The following is a 20,042-nucleotide window of genomic DNA, read 5'->3' as shown; positions in this document are numbered from 1 at the left end:
TCCATATGGCTCTTGGAAACCTTGAAATGTCATTTTCAAAAACTATTTTAACTTATCGATTGTAAATGTATAAGATAAACTTTTTAAATATACCGGTAAAAGGAATGTATTATAACGTCTTTTTTAAAATGTGAATAAATGGTGGTATTTCGGATAAGAAATGATTTGGGTGCACAAGAACTGAAAAGAGATTCCTTAACCCATAGCATATTTTAAATAAATGAAGACACAAAGCGATGTGCTATTAATAAAGCATTGGTCCTCACCCTTTTTATTCTAAAAAAAAAATACTTATTAGACAACAGAAGATCGGGAGGGGAAGTCCTTCGTTTCTGTATTTTATTTCATCATTTTTAGACAATATTCTCTATTCTCTATTTATGATTCCTCTTATTCGATATTTATTATTCCTCTTATTCGATATCAATTATTCCTCTTATTCGATATTTATTATTCCTCTTATTCGATATCAATTATTCCTCTTATTCGATATTTATTATAATTAAGCACCCCAGTATTCTCTTTTTCTTTATTGTGTTTGCCTATTTATCCTACTTCTTAATTGTAATGATCGTTTTTATCTATCATTTGTAGTATTGCCCTTTTATTTGCATTTTGTTCCCCTAATAATACATTCTTTTAATCCCTTCCAGACCCCAATTGTAGTAAACAACATGTACAATGACATGTTGAATAAAACTGTATGCATTACTCTCGCGCATCGCCTTTTGTATTTATAATTTATAATTGAAAAAAAACTTACTCTGAGGCAGCTTGTAATTCCTTTGGCGAAACAAACTTAAGACATCGCCTCTTTGATATATGGGAAAGGAATACCTTTTTTAACGTCCCACATAGAACAGGTATGAATTAAGACTAGTAACCATTCAATTTTGATAGACAAGAATGACTACCAAAGTCAATACTATCTAAACAAACGAATGTGTAGGATATATTTAAATGTCTTCCCTTCAGTCTATTATGTGGTTCGCTGATTTATAAAAATAGCAACAAACACAAATTGTTAATGTATAAATTTTAATCTGCATAAATAGGAATTCAAAGAATCCTATACCCTGTTTCAATGTGCACACATATCCGATATACATGCACTGAGTACATGCAAATTAGATTGCAGTGAAATTCTTGACCAAACTTTTAAAACAGAATTTCCAGTGGCAGCTAATTATGTTAATAAAAAAAAGTCGGTTCAACAAGACAAATTGTAAAACGTCAATGGTATTTAATAAAAATTTACAGTTATCAGATCATAATGAATTATAAATAATATAAATGTTTAAGTGAATAAGATAAAGGGTAACTTGTATTTTTGAGATCCTTCAATGCAAACTTTATGTAGTTAGCAATATTCTTTCACTCTACTTTCCGCTATATAGATGATGTTCTTTCATTAAATAATTCAAAATTTGGTGACTATGTGGAACGCATCTATCCCATCGAACTAGAGATAAAGGATACTACAGATACATATAAGTCTGCCTCATATCTAGAAAATATCTCGATAACATTCCGTTATTGAATACATCGGCAGGGTGGCTGTTACTGGTACTTGGCGGTTTTTATTCCTCCTTGACCCTATTGAACAATCTGCGTAAATAACTTCATTAGACAATCAACTCTTTAGCTCAACTGGCCCAATGCAATTATAATGAGCTCTTCCAATTGTCCATTTGCGTCAAAATTGTTAACCAAACTACTATAGGAGATATTTCCTATATTAAATAAATTTAGTGATATGTGTATATAATGCTTATTACTTCTAAACTCAGTTTAAGTTCAATTTTTGGCAGCTTCACTTTATGTACCTTTTTAACGTTATATGCTAGCGGGTGCATCATCACCATGACTGTATGACATTTATATTTTAATACTTAATGTTTTATTAGAATGAGTAGTTGAATAATTATTGTTGCAAACTCCATTAGAAATTTGATTTGAGATCATTTTTATACCACCACAAAAATTGAAAACTTTTTGGTTGTACATTTGTATCACGTTGGCGTCATCGTCTTCATCCAAAGACATTTGGTTTTAGCACTCTAACTTAAGTAAAAGTCAATAGAAATATATGAAATTTAGACACAAGGTTTATGACCATGAAAGGAAGGCTGGGATTGATTTTGGGTATTTTGGTCTCAACAGTTTAGGATTTAGGAACAAATTTAGCATTGTTCTTGGTTTTTGCTCTATAACTCAAGTATTAGTAAACAGAAATCTATGATATTTTTCAACAATACCTTTAGAATAAGTTAATAGAAATCTATAAAGGTTTATGACCACAAAAGGAAGGTTTGGATTATTTTTGGGAGTTTTGGTCCCAAGGAATAAGGGGCCAAAATTAAACTTTGTTTGCTTTCATCAAAAAAATGAATTATTGTGCTTCTTTGATATGCCAAATCTAACCGTGTTAAGATTCTTAATTTTTGGTCCTGTTTTTAAATTGATCTACATTAAGGTCCAAAGGGTCCAAATTTAAAATCAGCTTGATTTTAACAAAAATTGAATTTTTGGGGTTCTTTGATATGGTGAGTCTTAACATGTACTTAGATTTTTGATTATGGGCCCAGTTTTCAAGTTGGTCCGATCAAAAATTGAATTCTTCGGGTTCTATGATATTCTGAATTTAACCATGTATTTAGATTTTGGATATTGGACCAAAATAGGTTAATGTCCAATTTAAAATTTTTAAGTTGAATTAAGTTCTTTATAGACCACATTCAATCTGTGTCAGAAACCTATGTTGTGTCAACTATTTAACCACAATCCAAATTCAGAGCTGTATCTAGCTTGAATGTTGTGTCCATACTAGCCCCAACCGTTCAGGTTTCCACCTCTGCAGTCGTATAAAGCAGCACCCTGCGGAGTATCTGTTCCATTCATTTGTTTTTTCTTAATTTGTGTGAATTAACATTGTTACAGTAAATGCTAATTACTACACTTGCATACCACAACAAATACTGTATTGGTACATGTACCACTTATATTTGTATTCATATAACAAAACAAAAAATGAAAAGGAATAATTTTGCAATACCTTTTGAGTACTAAATAGCTTTTTAGGTATTTAGACATATTTTAAGACTTATTAAGTAGATGTTGATGATATTTGCTTGACATGCTTCAAATTCGATCAGATTACTTTTGGAGCAGTTATGAGTCTTTGAAGCATGCTCACAAAGGTTCTTTTGGTGAAATCATTTTTATTTTGGTCAAAATTTGTCTTTGCTTCGACCAGCTTTGGCGGAGATATAAAGAATTGATATAAATCAGCACAGAGGTTTACTTCCGATCTTAATTAGCCCCAATAATCATGTCAGACTTAAGCCATTGTCATTACTTAAAACCAATAAATGTATTCTAATCTGAGGAAGAAATTCGACATTTAAAATTTTTTTTTTACTAATGATACTGACGATCCACCACAAAGTAATGTAAATAGAACCATACCAATAGTAAGCAAATACATATAAAAAAAAGATGAGGTATGATTGCCAATTAGACAATTCTCCACAAGAGACCAAATCGACACAGAAATTAACAATTCCCAGCTACAAAATGTATCCAAAACCAAAGATGTAGAACATGTTCTATCATAATCATTTGGTAACTAATGTAATTACTGTCTCCCCATGTCTGTATTGAAAATAAAAAAATATCAAATAAATATCACTCCTAATGCTCAGATCGGTTGTCACCGTGCAACACAGTTATTAACACCATATAGGAAAAACATAGAACTTTATTGTCATAAGACACTGTCAAACATCCAAACACACTATCCACACTCATCTGTGTCCACACTTGTAAATTAAAAAAAATAACATTTTTATTCATTTTTGTCTATTATCATGAAAACTACGATACTAAGAGAGAAATATGTTTCCGTTGTGTGTTATATATGATTTAAATCATTATAGATAAATAGACACTTTAAATCACGAAGAGTGTCCTTTTTTTAATGCAAATTTACATAGGTGAGCTAGACATGCTTTTTAGAGCCTCTAGTTCTAAGACGTTATATCTAAGAGTTATATGCATTGTAATACCGAATGCACATATATTAATAGCCATTAGGGGTCAGTTCTGGTTTGAATTTATGCAACTTGGTACCAAAAGAAGCAGAATTATCACATACATACATGTTTATTTTGTTGTATTTTTGTTGTGATCAATTTCATTTTCTTAGAGATAAACAATTAGAAATTATTTTCTGATCAGAAATTTGCAATATAGTTCAACCAAAATAAATTTTAAAATTGCATTATCTGTGTTCACATCAGGAGAAAACAAAAAAACAACTGAAAACAAAACTATGGCCATATAAATATCAATATATTTTTCACAGTATTAGTATTGTGACAGATATTTGACATACATTTTGGACATAGCTGACGTTACAATTATTAATTGAATTTTATTTGAATAAGTAAGGTTAGTAATGGTTTTGTTAATCACTATGTATCTGGGTTTTTTTTAAATTTTTATCCTGTTTATTTTTGTTATCCTTTTTGCTAGAACGTTCGAAAATTACCTATATAAACTGATGGGGCATTGATCAAGCTGCTATTAAATTATTAAATTAATAGCGAGTTTATTTTAGGCTGAGATTTTAGGTGAGTCTCTTGGTTTTAAAATAATTTAGATTTTAAAATATTTTCTTTATAAAATTTATAAGCTATCTTACGGAAGCCGGTTAGTGTCATCTTATTCGAAGGTTTTACTTTAATAACATTGTAAAAAAAATATTACAAAAAATACTGATTATTGGATATTGGTAGTCCTTGGTAATTCTTTCTATAAGACTTTTAGAGTTATCTCCCCTATATTGATTTAGCAGCGCCTAGCAGCACTGTAAACTTCCGGTTATCTTTTCATGCCGTGTTTATCATCTTCATGATCTTGTCTACCCTTTCTTAGTAAAATGACCTAAGATGTAATCTTGTGTCAGGTAATGAATCAAAGTTTAAGTTCGGGAATCTAACAGCTTCCCTAAGTATAAAATATAACCTTGGCATTCAACAATGTTCAAGAGAATCTGAGTCCTGACAAAAAAATCAAAACAAGGAAAACATCAGCAAGTTTATGTTCTCAGATATTTTACAGTTCTAAAAACATTTACGGTGCAGTCCGGTGTATCCATGCACCTAAGACTTATGACTTCACTTCATTCAACTGATAAAACCAATAAGTGGATTATATTGTGAGAATACATTCTGTAACATTCGTGACATTCATAATACTTTTATCTGTTTATTTCATTCTAAAAAATCTTCTGTTTGTATAGTTCCACACTCAATATTTTGGTAATATGTGTCCAAAATAAGGAAAACGCCTGTTCTAAGACTTCCTCCAATGTTCGGTGATTTCATGCATTGCCTTCCAAAAATAGCTTATTTTGATTAAAGGAAAGATTTGACATTACAAAATATAGCTGAATTTGAACTAAGCATACTGCCAAGGATGCAGGGCAAAAATTATTTCAATCTGATCATCTATCAAATTTACTTGAATAAAACAAATTTTATTGAATAAAGAATTATTTTAAATGGAAATCAGCCAAATATTGTAAATTATGGGATGGCAGTTATTAATCAACTCTTGAACATTTCATTCATTTTTTATCCCTATGGAAGGCTAAAACAATAACAAGTCAGATTTTATTTATGTTCATATGATGAAATCAGCTAATGCAGGGTATCAATGGCCGCGCGAACACTGGGGACGCTACTAACATTATCAAGTTGGTATTCTTTACTATTTGCTCAATTAATACATACAAAGTTAAGCATTTGATGATTAATTTTTATATGTGGTTTTATATTCTTGAATACCTGACAATACTGTCAATAGAGAAAGAGAGAGGCAAATCAAAACCACTCTTATGAGGGGGATAGGAGTCAGGACCTTTATCAGGAATCTGGGATCTGGGTTTTTTAAGCTCAGGATTTCTGGATTGACTCTTTTGGGATCCGGGAATGCTTTTTTTCTAATTTCAGGACCTCAGAATATCATGTCTTTAAGCCCAGGATTTTGGGATCAGGACCCCTCCTATCCCCCCTCTCTTATGGCCTAATACTTTTAGACACCTATTAAACACAAAGGAAACATACATGTATAAATGGTCCTTATTTTTCAGGTAGCAAGTTAACTCGTACCGTTACAAATTCATACTGGTCACTATAAACAGTCAACTCCTATCACTGTCAATGACTGTAAATTCGTACCATTAAAAACATATGTATTGATTTTTGAAAATCTCAGAATAAAATATTGTTCGTTTCCCCAATCCCGAATGAATCTGATAAAAATGTGCAACTCATAAAATTTTATTGTCAAACCTTACATTGAAAGACAAACATGACAAATATTATTTTATTTTTTCCAATTTTCAGGCTTGTCGAATTGACTGAAATTGATTGATATGAAAAAATAAAATTATTTTCCTACCTACCTTCCCACACCTTGCTTGGCAGGGTCAGGATTGGAGAAACATAGAATATATATATTAATTTAGGCCTAAATTGGAGAAAGTTAGAATCTTAAGGGCATACGATACAGTTTAGGGGGGGAGGTAATGACGTTGCTAACGTAAAATGTTATTTTCGCTGCTCAAACTATGACATATATGGGAAAAAAATGCATTTCGACTGATTTTTATCATTGAAACTGATTTAATTATAAACATTTTCATGGACCCTAATTTTTAAAACATCAATTTGTTTCATTTTGCAAGGAGATTATGTGACCCAAATTTTATAAAACTGTAAATAGCGCAATTTTTTTAATTTGGATAAACATGCAGCAAAAAATGACGTGTTTTCCTCTATTCATGAACATTTGATAAATATGAGTTATTTCTGAATAAAAATTGCATAATTTGTAATGATCCCCTTATAAAATACAGAAATTACCGATTATTTAACAAAAAACAATTTGTGTTTATCTTTTAAAACAAAAAAGTTATGTCTTTCTTTTGAAAAAGAAAATATGGACACAAATCTAAATTTTGAGCAAATATACAAAATTTCAACCTCATTTTACTAAAAAAAGTAGCACATGAAGGTATATTTTTTATTACATATTTGATTTAATCTGGTTAAAAATAGCCTACATGCAAATTTTCATCAACTTGTAGATATAGGTTCAAAACTGTATCGTATGCCATTAAGCACTGATCATATAAAGACTTAAGGGGTGGGTGAATGATGTTTTTTAATGCCTCTATTGTGTAACATGATTTTTGCTATTCTTAAGGTACTTATTGTTTTAGGTGAATACAAAAACTAAGCAGACTCAAGATGGCAGGGATTGGAAATAAACTGATGGAATCTAAGATACACCCTACTGGTAGGAACCTGCAGGCATTTGGAATGGAGGATTTCAGCTCTCCATCACAGTTTGACACTGGAGGGGGAACAAATTCACGGCTGATGATGACAAGAGATCAGATTGATGAACGCAGAGCTAGAACACAAGAAAGACTTACACTAGAGGATGTTAGATTTTCAGACATGAGGAAGAAAGTACCTCTAATGGGAAGGGTACCATTAAGTAAAATGATGAATTCTGATCAGGAAGATAAAAGTTTTGAGAAGGTAGATAACAAATATGAAATTACAGAATATACAGATTCTGAATGGTTGGGTATGTTTCAATGAGGCACTATCCAATCAACAGAGAAAATAAGTAACTTTACAGAGGCTAGGGGAGAGTTGGGCGTCTAATGACAGACATACCTAACATTTTTGTTTCAAAAGATAACACATTCAAATTTTTGTAAAACTATTTTGAAAATCATCTGAACATAAATTAATTTTTGTAACAAATCTATGGAATTGATCATTTAGTTTTATTAAATTTTTGTTATTTTAGGTGGTTATTTTTTTAAGATCATATTTATTTTTCCAATTGTTGTTTTGTATATTTGATTAATAAGGCCACTGGAATGTTCCGTTTTTTTTACATAAATAAGGCCACTAGTATTGTACATGTATTACATTTATCATGTCATTTTACAGCTGTATTATGTGAAATGGGTTTTGCTCATTAAGTTATTTGTTCAGTTTTTTTAAATGATTTTAGAAGAAAACTCCTTTTGTCTTTTTAGCAAAAGTTGGAACATATTGCTTTCATCAGACAAAACTTCAAGCAGTTAGAATGTCAACAATTTGTTCCTGCGCCAAATCAACAAAAAATAGAGAAGACGGAGGCATTGAAGTATGTACATGTAGTGGTATTAATGTGCTTAAAATTATCATTTATTTACATTAAAATGATGACAAACAACATATTTATTCAGCAGTCTGATTGATAGAAAATACACAAAAACAATATGACAAAACAACCAATGCTTGACTAGATTAAAATTAATTTAATCTTATTAAAATTTGAAATTATTTCATTTTTCAGATGTCACTGTGGAGAAATTTTGAAAAACCATGTTCCAAATGAATTTACGCCCGTAGGAAAACGTAACTTTGGGAACCTAATTCCAGCTGGTATGTTTAACATGTATAAGGACTTTTACATTTTTGGTTTTACTACTAAAAAGTAACCCACAGCTTTAATATTAATCATTTTGAATGAATATTTATAAACACATGAATAGATATTTAGGGGCACAGAAATATAACATTAACAGTACCAACTATGAATAATTATCCATTGTAGTTCATTAAATGTATTTCAAAGATTATAAGAAAATTGAAATTATTTGACAAACAAATGAAGTGTTAGTTGTTACATTCAAAATATCATGAGTTTTCAATCAAACATGTCTTGTTCCAAAGAAAAAAGCATATTTTATAGCAGTTTATAGATATTTTGGTATGGGGTAAATGGTTGATTACCTCATTCATAAAAAGGGATAATCTGATTTTAACGACCAAAAGTATCACTGAAAAGCATAGTTATTGATTATACCATGCATGCTTAGGAGATTTTTAATGTCATTTATCATGTTTTACAGATTTAAAACCTTTTATTGATCCCAACAACCTTGGATCTAAACCTCCTGAAAAGTTTCCCCCTGTGGAATGGAAAGCTGATCAGGCTATTAAAGTAAAAAATACTACCTCTTTTGGGAAAATAAAATTCACTGGCATGGAACAAGTTGGTGGCATGAAACCTGCAAAGGTATGTTAATGTAGGAAAATTCAATCATAAGAAAAAAATGAAAAAATATGTGGTATAATTGGCTACATGAAAGCAACATCACATTAGTGAACAAGAAAAAAGACATCTTTGTTAAGTATTTTCAAATGCACTTTTTATCAAAACAAAATATAACATCTGTTATAAACTAAATATTTGTATTACACATTTTTCAAGTACATTTAAAATGATTGATTCCATGTTTGATCCACAGTTTGGCCATAATGACCAGGAATATGCATATGTAAGCACTTTTTGAATCTGTCGTAAAACCTTCTACCTGTATTCCCATACTTGGAATTTTGCTTCGGACAACAGATAGGACAACTTTTTGTTCATAATAATCAAATGGTGCAAGAAAACCTGAATAAGTAATGTTTCAAAATACATTTTTGGTTGGTTTTTCTGAGGAAATAATGTAATAGACCACTTTCGAGTTCATCCGTCACCGGAAAAAACTCGTCAATTATACGCGCCTTTATCATCGTCATTTGTGCGTTTAGGGGTGTCGTCACTTCCTTCCAATGTTGAGCGAGTGGTTGAAAAACTATAATTCTATATTGTACAAATTATTCGGCAAATTGAATTCTCAAAATTGACAATCAACACTGCTGTCATTAGGGAAATGTCAGTAAGTACCTACAGAGCAACCATTATTTCTAGTTTATCCTGCACAAAGACGATCACTAAGACGCTTGATGAACGTAAATAGGGCAGGGATACAGGCGAGCCCCTCTATCTGGTAAATGACGTCATAAAGGCGTGTATAATTGACGAGTTTTTGCCGGTGACGGATGAACTCGAAAGTGGTCTATTATGTGAATGGGTATGGCACATTGGTAGGAGGCTACCAATGGTTTCTTTGCAATAACAAAAGACACCATTTCTCAATTAATCCATTGAAAATTTGTTCCAGTACTTACGTTTAAAAGATGAAGAACAACCGGATTCAGTTGGCCTGGCTATAAAGTTGATGAAAGACCATTGGAGAATAATGGAGCCAAATACGCCTAGTCTAATCATATCTGTTGTTGGTGGTGCTAAAAACTTCAAGCTTAATGGTAAAATGAGAGAAACATTCCAGTCTGGTCTAATTAAAGTAAGTATAGTGATTTGTTTGTCATGGTTTAAACTATGATTTTGAGAAATTAAGTCACTTTTGGGTGATACAAAAATCAACCTTATTATGTGTAACAGCAAGGGACCAAGGATGTATATTAGTATTTATTTACTAGATATATAAATTTTAATAACTTTCTTAAACTATTCTGGATTCGTACCAAACTTGGACAGAACCTTGGTTATGGTCAAATTAAAAGCTATCATCTAGAAAGAAAATTCGTACAAATTTATTTCCTGTTTTTTCTGTATATTACTTATAAATTTACTTATTTTTTCTTCCAGTTAACATAACATTCAGTCTGAGTCTGCAGTAAAAGTTTTTCTTAAACAGTTTTAAGATTCATAAACCATCAGGGATTTTTACCAAACTTAAACAGAAGCTTCTTACAACCAAATGATAGTTTCTAGAGGAAAACTTTTATAATTTTTTTCCCCATTTAGGTTGAGCCTGCAACTAACAGAAAAAGTAGTCAAGACACTGGGTTCTGTGAAACCCTTACAAATTTTTATTATTTTACAGGCTTCTCAGACAACAAATGCTTGGCTGATAACATCAGGATTCAATATGGGAGTGATGAAGGAAGTAGGATTAGCAGTGAGAGAAGGCCAGTCATTTGAATGGTATAAAGACAGATTTGCCCATGTTCTACGTTGTATTGGAATAGCTCCATGGGGATATGTTAAAAATAGACATGTCTTAACAGACCATAATATTAATGTACAGGTAAATTTTATAGTTGATTTATCATATTTAAAACGTACTGTTGACTCATTTATTTTCGTGGGTACCAATTTTCGTGGATAAAGGTAAACTTGTATGTCTGTTGATATTTAATTTGGGGGTTTTGCTGAGGTCTGCATACAAGCCTATAGAAAATTTGTCAATTGTTGAACATTCAATTTCGTATTTAACCTATACCAAGGAAATCTATGAAAATTGGCATCCAACAAATAACAATGAACCCACAGTATTCTAATATATCTGTTACTAAAAGTTGACAGATGAAATAGCTTCAAATTTGAAAAAGGAATACATGCATGGATTGCTTGCTTTTGCATTGAGTTTTTTTCTGATTAGATGATTTCCTTATAGTGATATTTAATCTTAGAGCTATGATATTTTTTTAGGAAAATGCACATGTCAGCCAAAAAGACTAGGTAATGAAAAGAGAAGTCATACCCTTGTATTTGGGTTATATGAGATATATGTGTGAAGCTTCATATATTTGCTGGTAGCATTTCATTTTTCAAAACAATCTTGCTTTCAAATGAAAATATTGCAGTCTCTGTTAACTTGATGTTGAACTCTTGCTTATTTTATGTCAGAGCTTAATAAGAAAGATTTTTTTTTTCAATACTGAATTCTATAAAGATGACCATGCTTTTTTTTTTAGAATAATAAATATTCAGTTGGTTGAAATGTATTTATTGACGGAAAGGTATTTATTGACGGAAATGTCCTATACAAAAAAGTCCAGACTTAAATGTCTTTCCATCGAACTGAGAACCCTAAAAAGAGTCTTTTTTATAGTAGTTAAAAATACACCTTGTGACCTGATGGGGTTACCCTCCTGGAGTCCAATTCATATTTTACTTGTCTCAATTACCTAAAAATGCCTTCATTATAATATGCAGTCCCTTCTTAGTTTTTCTGAATAGTTCATTATACAGAAATGGGTCGCTTTTCTTCCCATTCAGTATGCACTATATCTTAGAACCTTAATTAAAAAAATTACCCTAATTTAATAGTTTGTATTGTTGTATTGAAGTTGGACTAATAAGTCCACTGGTGAAGTGTCAGACAACTTATGAAAGATGTGCTTTTTGGCTTAGAATCAACAATATAAAGTAAGAACATATATTCTGTGTAACAGATTGTGGCAGTTACATTGATATATTGGTGGCACGTGTCAGATGCATCTAGATTCTAGTAAATGTCACAGTGTATAAACTTTTTAGTTGTACACAGTATAGTACATTATTAAATAACATGTGTGCCTTAAATGGACAGTCCAAATGTATATAGTACATGTAGTATGGTGATGGAAAAGATCCCTGCACATGTATAATAGTGAATTGTATTATTTATTACTTAAATGGTAATATATTGAGCACCTGGCTGTGATAGAAACTTATAACTGGACGTGACAAACTGCCATTGTGAGTTTTAACTTAGGGGTATGCCCTGGCAGTAGTGACATTCTTTAAACCAGTATCTTGAACAATTGAGTTTCAGGCATAATTAATTAAACTGTTTTGTACACTTACCTTTCTTACTGTAAATTGATTCCTGCACACAGTTGCTAACCGTAATATTAACCATGTTACGCTGCAAATGTATATAGGTAGTGGTAATCCAGATAGTGGACAAAAAAATAAAGAAGAAGTATCTGGATAAGACTACTTCAACTTTATCTGGTTCTACAATTTCAGAGTTCACGAAAAGTGGCGGTCCTCAGGATTTTACCATCAAAATTTTGCATAGGACTGCATGACACAATTTTAGTAGTTTTCAATAGAACTAATAGTGAGGACCAGCAGACTTTCTTCAAGGACCACCAGGGAAAAAAAGATTTTGCGAACTCTACAATTTTACAAAATCATTAGCATACACATGTTAAATATTAGATGAAGGCACACCACAACTGATATATATTATATTGCTTTGCTTTAGGCTTTTTTTTCAAACTTCCCATGCATGTCAGCTTTAAGGGTATCCTTTTTTTCAAAACAGACATATCATGGATGTGTTTCCTATAATATATAAGTTGTGGGTGTGCATCCAACAGCGGCAGATCCAAGCATGTACCCCCCGTAATTTGAAAAAAAACAACATAAAAAAATATTTTAGTTAAAATTGTGCAAAACTCCACAATTTTCTCCATTCCATTATGAGTGAAATTGCTTTTTTTTTTAGCGCATTAGGTCTCTGATTCTAATAAATTATAACAAAAAGATAATTTCTATTTGATAATTTATTGTTTAAACAATGTTTTGATGTTTTGTAACATTATTATTTCAGAATCTTACTAATAATACAGATATATATTTTACTACTGTTTCGCATATTTTTTAAATTAATATTTGATATTATTCTACAAACTGAACATGTGGATTCATAATTATCATTTGTGCCAATTTTCATGGATGCAGATCTGTGAAATCAAATATTCTCAAAAATACTATTTTTTCTCAATCCACAAAAAAAATCGTTTCCTTAGAAGATCAAAAAGTTTCCACAGTAGTGTATTTTTTCTGTTTAAATGATAGCTGAGGGTTTGAAATTAAAGAAAAACACACCTGTTTTTTAAGTTATAAAAGAAAAGATCAGAAATGCACTTAATTATAAAAGTTCTATTTAAATGCATATTTAAAAAAACAAATGCAAACACTCAGGCTCTACCAATATTTTTAGTAAAAATAGCCACTTTAACAGATCTAAGAGAGGAAATCAATAGTCTGTTAAATTTCTGAATGATTCATAATATCAATTTATGTATATAGCATAGGTTTATTTATACTAGGACAATCATGTGACAGTTAAAATGGTAAGGTATTTTCTTTTATGGTTTTGGCATGAAGAAATATATCTTATATTCACAGCCGTAAGTGTGATACAAAAAAAGTGATATGCCATGGTTTCCATTAATTGATATATGTCCATGTAGAATTTCTCTTCTATTAACATAGTATATCAAATCTAGTCACAGAAAGCTCATTTAATAGTAGCTTGAGGTCATTGGTATGAATTTGCTTTAGCAGGACATTTAAATTGTAAATATGTTCTTCTTGCTTCTATTGCATATTTGATAGTTGCATATATTTAGATAACTGCTGTCTTTTCTAAAGGTAACAAATATTAATGAAAATAACTATTTCAAAGTAAAAATTTTGGAGGCTTACTTCAGAAATTATTTTGAGATTTTTTTTTTCATCATATTTAAATTTGAAAATAGTGAATAAGAAATTTACATAAATATATCCTTTTACATTACTACATTTGTACTTTTGTTTTCTGTGTTCAAATTTACATAAATTAGCTATTTTTGATGAACCAAAAGTATTGAACTGTACATCTCTGGCTTGATAGTAAATGCCAATCCAAGAAAAAAACTTTGGTTTCACTGATGGTGATCACAAAGCCTGTAATTGATTAATAGATATGACAGCTGTTACATCAATTGTTGGTGAAATGAAATAAGTAAATTAAATAGAAAATTGTCCTCAATACATTGGAGGAATTGATGAAAATTTTTGAATGATAGAAATAAAATTTGAAAAAGGTGCATTTTATAGACTATCAGATAAATTAACATTGAAAAAATCAGAAAGATCTGCCAGTGAAAACTGACAACCCTAGACAGTTAAGATTTGGACCAAACAGTGACTCCTTAATATAAGTAGTGTAGACAGGCTAGTCATCATAGTAGATGAAGAACTTATACCTCTCTGCCCTCAATGCCCCTTATTACATATGTGTTATATGAACTTAACTAGTCATGCTAGTAGCATATTTGTTTAGGGGCCTTCTAAAGGACTCCTCCAGGTGTGGAGTTTCTCACTGCATTGAAGACCCATTGGTGGCCTTTTGCTGTTATCTGCTCTATGGTCAGGTTGTTGTCTCTTTGTCACATTCCCCATTTCCATTCTCAATTTGTTCCATTTTCAATATAACTTATAAATTTCAGGGAAAGTTTGATAAAATAGCTGAATACAAAACCAGTAATGTGATAGAACATGCAAAACCAGTGCCGCTGAATTCCGATCATACACATTTCATATTTGTTGATGATGGATACAGAAACTTGTACAGGGGTGTGGCTAAATTTAGAGCTAGATTTGAAAAGAAACTGTCTGATCCTATAGAACATGGTAAGTGTAAATATTGAATGTTGTCAGTTTGGAATATGAAGTTATATATAAATAATTATAAAAATAGGAACTTAAGATATGATTGCTAAAAAGAAACCCATTAGGGTACAATGTAAAAAAAAAAAAAACAGGTCACAATATACTCTTCAATAATGAACAAAACCATACTGTACAGTTATAGATAAAAACCTATGGATGACTTGTGCATAATGAGATCTTACTTATGGTCTAAATGTAAATATTGAATCTGACAAACCGTTAAACTTATTCTTATTTTGAATACACAAATCCTGAAATTTACCAATTAGGATTTTTATACCTCTTTTAATCGGACAGAAAGTTTACGTAAATCTATGAAGGCTATTAAATTTCTTTTACAATGAGTTATATTGTTTTACAGGTGGAGAGGGTATACCAGTTGTATTGATTGTAGTAGAAGGAGGTCGGGATGCTATAGAGGATGCTAAAACATCTCTGGGACAACATATTCCTGTTATCTTGTGTGAGGGTACTGGTCGAGCTGCTGACATACTAGTGTATGCTTACACTAATCCAGAGAGGGGGTAAATGATTCTCTCAATAACTTGTTTTGAGGTTCTAAACATACAGTCATTCTTGCCACTAGCTATGTATTACACAACCATCAGTTACTATCAATGGATTATGTTTGGATTTTGTACAATCTTGTTATTTAATTTCTTCAACCAATTCTACAGCAACATTTTGGTCAAGAAGCTCACCTTTGACAGAAAATATATAAAACGTTATGAAAAATTACATCTATTTTGTGTTAAACAATCAGAATTTATAAAAATGAATTAGAATTCAAATTTCTTCATTTGTGTAATGTATTAATAAAAGTACACTAATTTAAAAAAAAATGTATACATGTATTTAAAAGTGCTAAAAATTACCTGAACATGATGAAGTAGCATATCTTCTTTTGTCTATAGATATTAAAGTCAAGAAAATCACCTTGATTCCAGAATGAAAAAATGATGTTGAAATGAGATTCTAACGATTGGTCTCAAGATGATCGTAATTTTTGAAAAGGGACATCAATAAGAAACCAGTCATTTATCTTAATTCAACATGATATTATTATACCCCCGCTTTAAAAAAGGGGGGTATACTGTTTTACCTCTGTCCGTCCGTCAGTCAGTCTGTCCCATGAATATTTTTCGTCGCATTTTTCTCAGGAACTACAATACAAAGATTTCTGAAATTTGGTTTCAGGGTTTATCTAAGTCAGCTATACTGTGTGATGCGTTTTCAGATTGATCACTTGACAACTTCCTGTTTACCGAACACTTGTATGATTTTACACATGATAGCCAAGTTGAAAATTATTTCGTCACATTTTTCTCAGGAACTACAATACAAGGATTTCTGAAATTTGGTTTCAGGATTTGTATAAGTCAGCTATACCGTGTGATGCGTTTTCAGATTCATCACTTGACAACTTCCTGTTTACCGAACACTTGCATATTTTTACACTATTAATATTATCCACTTGCGGCAGGGGTATCATCAGTGAGCAGTAGCTCGCAGTTTCACTTGTTTATTGTCTTGTTTTTATCAGGACTAAGATTCGTAAGTTGATAAAGAAGGCGTACTTTGAATTAAAGCCAGCAGAAAAAGACGACCCTAAAGCTAAACAGAAAGCTGAAGATGGGATTCATAATGTATTTGAAAGTGTCAAAAGTTGTATTGCAAAGAAAGATATGGTAAGACAATGATCTTTTCTGTTTTCTTTTTCTAACTCTAAACTATGTAAATATAAAAAAGAAGATGTGGTATGATTGCCAATAAGGCAACTCTCAAAATGAGAGGGAAAAAAAGAGACTAAAATGACACAGAAATTAACAACTATAGGTCACTGTAGGGCCTTCAACAATGAGCAAAGCCCATATTGCATAGTCCGCTATAAAAGGCCCTGAAATGGCAATGTAAAACAATTCAAACGAGAAAACTAACGGATTATATTTACAATAAATATTAACAATCCAGATTTTTTTCTGCTTCATATTGTCAGATTGCTGTTTCATGGATATTTACTCAACATGATTAAAAAATGTAATTATAAGTATTGAATGCCTCTTTTTGTAACTTCATAGGGTTGTAAAAACGTTGACACGCACACGTTTTTAGTCTTCATCTTCTTTATTCACACCAAATTGTTGATAGTTTTTGTTATATATATTAACTCTGGTAGAATTTTTTTTTAAATCTTTGTCAAAAATTTACTCTGATTGCTGATCTTTGATTGTCCTTAGTAGTTTATTGGAAAAAGTTTTAAAAAAAAATAATAACTTAATTTTATATAAATTCTAAACAGGAATTTTTCTCATTCTTTGATTGAAATTGGTGAAATGGCAATATCTAGAGAATGAATGTGTCATAGACCAATTATTTGATTGTATTTTAGAGTAAATCATTCGTTAAAAACATGTTTTAAAATGTCAAACTACTAGATATCAGACATATAAATATTTGACTGATTTGAATGTTAGTTTGTAAGAGTGTATTATTTAATTTCAGATCAGTATATTTCATATAAACAAACATGAAGAACTTGATAATGAAATTCTGAAGATTTTACTGAAAGGTATTTATATTTTTTCTTGTACATTTGATAATTATTTGACTAATTAATGAATGACATCATAGAGTGGGGTTCTCATTTTCGCCATATCTTTCCATGTTTTCTACAGTTTATGTTCAGGTCTATATTTTTTGAGTATACTGATATTTCTATATGGAGATAACTTCAAATGAAAATTATTCTTAAGCTTGAAAACTTGTTTGTATGAAAATAATCATCTGAAAAGTTAGATTAAAGGGTGCTTGAAATTGCTTGATGGTTTGTCAATGGGGGACACATATTTGCCGTTTTTATACATCTATTTAAACCCAAATAACTGCAGCTTTAAACAATATTTTTCAAATCAATTCATTATAGATGTCAATAGCAGACATTTCAAAGGTGTACAGAACTGAAATATAGGGCAATCAGTCAAAAGATTTACTAAGAAATACATCTTTGAAATATTGTTATTCATTCAGAAAATTGGCCAAAGTTTTTCGGTCCTTTGCGGTATGTGCTGCAATTTTGTCGTGGTTTAAAATGAAATCATATTTGTTATAAAAATCTAAGTTACCGGCATATTTCTTCCATTTCAGCATTCACAACTCAAAATTATAAAACGGTGAAATTGTGTCCCTGGCGAATATGCGCACCCCACTCTACTAAAAACATGCATAAATGACATTTTTATTCTAACTAAGGGAGGTAATTTGCCATATACTGTTAAACAATACACCAATGTCATCTGATTATAGATGAGATTTTCAAATTAGAGATTAATATGAATATAATTACATTAGATGTATGTTTCATTATAATACGTTATTCTGATTGGCTACGCTGCAATCTTGCGTTATTCAATTGCATTACACAATAAAATTCATCATTCATGATGACATGAGGTCCCACAATAAAGTGCACAGGTAAATTAAATAAAAAATTGATAAAATTTGTGTTTTCATGATCCTAGCTAAAAAATGTTATGATTAGTATTGAATGCATCTTTTTGTAACTTCATAGGGTTGTAAAAGCGTTTACCGTGCGCACAGTTTTAGAGTGAAGCGCTTCCCCACTGTATACAAAATGTACTTCAGTCAATGCTTTTACACCCCAATATAGTTATAAAAAGAAGCATTCAATTCTTAAATGATTTAATTCTTGCACATCAAGAAGCAATCTCAGTGATATGAATAAAAACAAAGTTTTGTCTCTGTTAATACTCAAATTATGAAAAGAGTAACTCCATTTTGAAGACCAGAGCACGGTAGAAAAAAAAATGAAATCTGAATATTTTGGGCACAATGATACATATATGTTTGTAAAGAGATGTGTCTACATGGAATTTCATTCATGCATATATTAAAAACAGGTCTTTGTAAACATAAATGAATTGCAACTATTTAACATCTGTCTATAAAACTCTTATACTATTAAAATTATATTACAGCTAAGGCTGGTGAAGTCACAGAAAAACAGAGACTAGAGAGATTAAAACTGGCACTGAAATGGGACAGGGCTGACATAGCACAGGAAGAAATATTCAGGGAAGATGCTTTGTGGAGTAGAGGTTAGTTATACATGTTTAGAGAACAATTGACTATTGGAAAAGTTTTCAAAAATATTGACCAAATCATTTAAGAATGAATGCTAAACAAATATGCCAATATAACTCCACCATAAAATTTTCACATCACTTAATATTGAGGAACCCCATATTTTTCCCTTTCAAACTATTGCCAATTAAACTACAGTCGATTCCACTTAATTGCATACCGCTTAATAGCATAATTCGGTTAATTGCATAGTTTTCTCCTGCACAAAACCATTTCCCATTCTTCTAATGTTAAATTGTCCGCTTATTTGCATAGCCCTACAAGTGGCCTTTCTAGATATGCTTAGTTAAAACTGATGAGATTTTTGACCGGAAACGGCAATTTGGTAAGTATAATTTGCTTGAAAGCATCCTTATTTTCGTTATTATTACATATTTACTTTTGTGTTATTCAAATAAAGTTTTAAAACAGTTTCTATCGTGTTTATATTATGGTATTTGGTTTAAAAATAAACCTCGATGTCTACACAGGTAAAGTTTCCAATGTTCTATTTTAAGCCTCGAGGTCATAAAAATGTCAAACAGATAATTGTTGTAAAAACACTGACCATTCTATCTCAAACTTGAAAGGGTGTTAATAATTGATTGGATTGAAACAATTGTCCATAGATTACATTTTGGGTTAATTTTAAAAACAATTACTCCTGCTAATTATCGATCATGACATAACCAATG

General features: G+C 30.8%; 1 protein-coding gene across 1 annotated transcript in view; it reads left to right on the top strand.

The window, feature by feature from the left end:
* The first annotated feature begins 4,848 nt into the window (after positions 1-4,848).
* LOC134680889 (transient receptor potential cation channel subfamily M member 3-like) overlaps positions 4,849-20,042 on the top strand; it is a 39,203-nt gene continuing 24,009 nt past the window's right edge. The window contains exons 1-12 of the mRNA XM_063540169.1: positions 4,849-4,969; positions 7,292-7,616; positions 8,129-8,238; positions 8,431-8,519; positions 8,990-9,156; positions 10,091-10,273; positions 10,817-11,020; positions 14,985-15,168; positions 15,569-15,731; positions 16,751-16,895; positions 17,710-17,776; positions 19,203-19,322. Coding sequence (XP_063396239.1) covers positions 7,320-7,616; positions 8,129-8,238; positions 8,431-8,519; positions 8,990-9,156; positions 10,091-10,273; positions 10,817-11,020; positions 14,985-15,168; positions 15,569-15,731; positions 16,751-16,895; positions 17,710-17,776; positions 19,203-19,322 — 1,729 coding nt within the window. The 5' untranslated portion in view covers positions 4,849-4,969; positions 7,292-7,319. The remainder of the gene's footprint in view (positions 4,970-7,291; positions 7,617-8,128; positions 8,239-8,430; positions 8,520-8,989; positions 9,157-10,090; positions 10,274-10,816; positions 11,021-14,984; positions 15,169-15,568; positions 15,732-16,750; positions 16,896-17,709; positions 17,777-19,202; positions 19,323-20,042) is intronic.

Source organism: Mytilus trossulus, chromosome 8, assembly GCF_036588685.1.
Source record: "Mytilus trossulus isolate FHL-02 chromosome 8, PNRI_Mtr1.1.1.hap1, whole genome shotgun sequence".
Lineage (NCBI taxonomy): Eukaryota > Metazoa > Mollusca > Bivalvia > Mytilida > Mytilidae > Mytilus > Mytilus trossulus.
The sequence above is the reverse complement of the archived record's forward strand: the minus strand, read 5'-3'. Positions and strand labels throughout refer to the sequence as shown.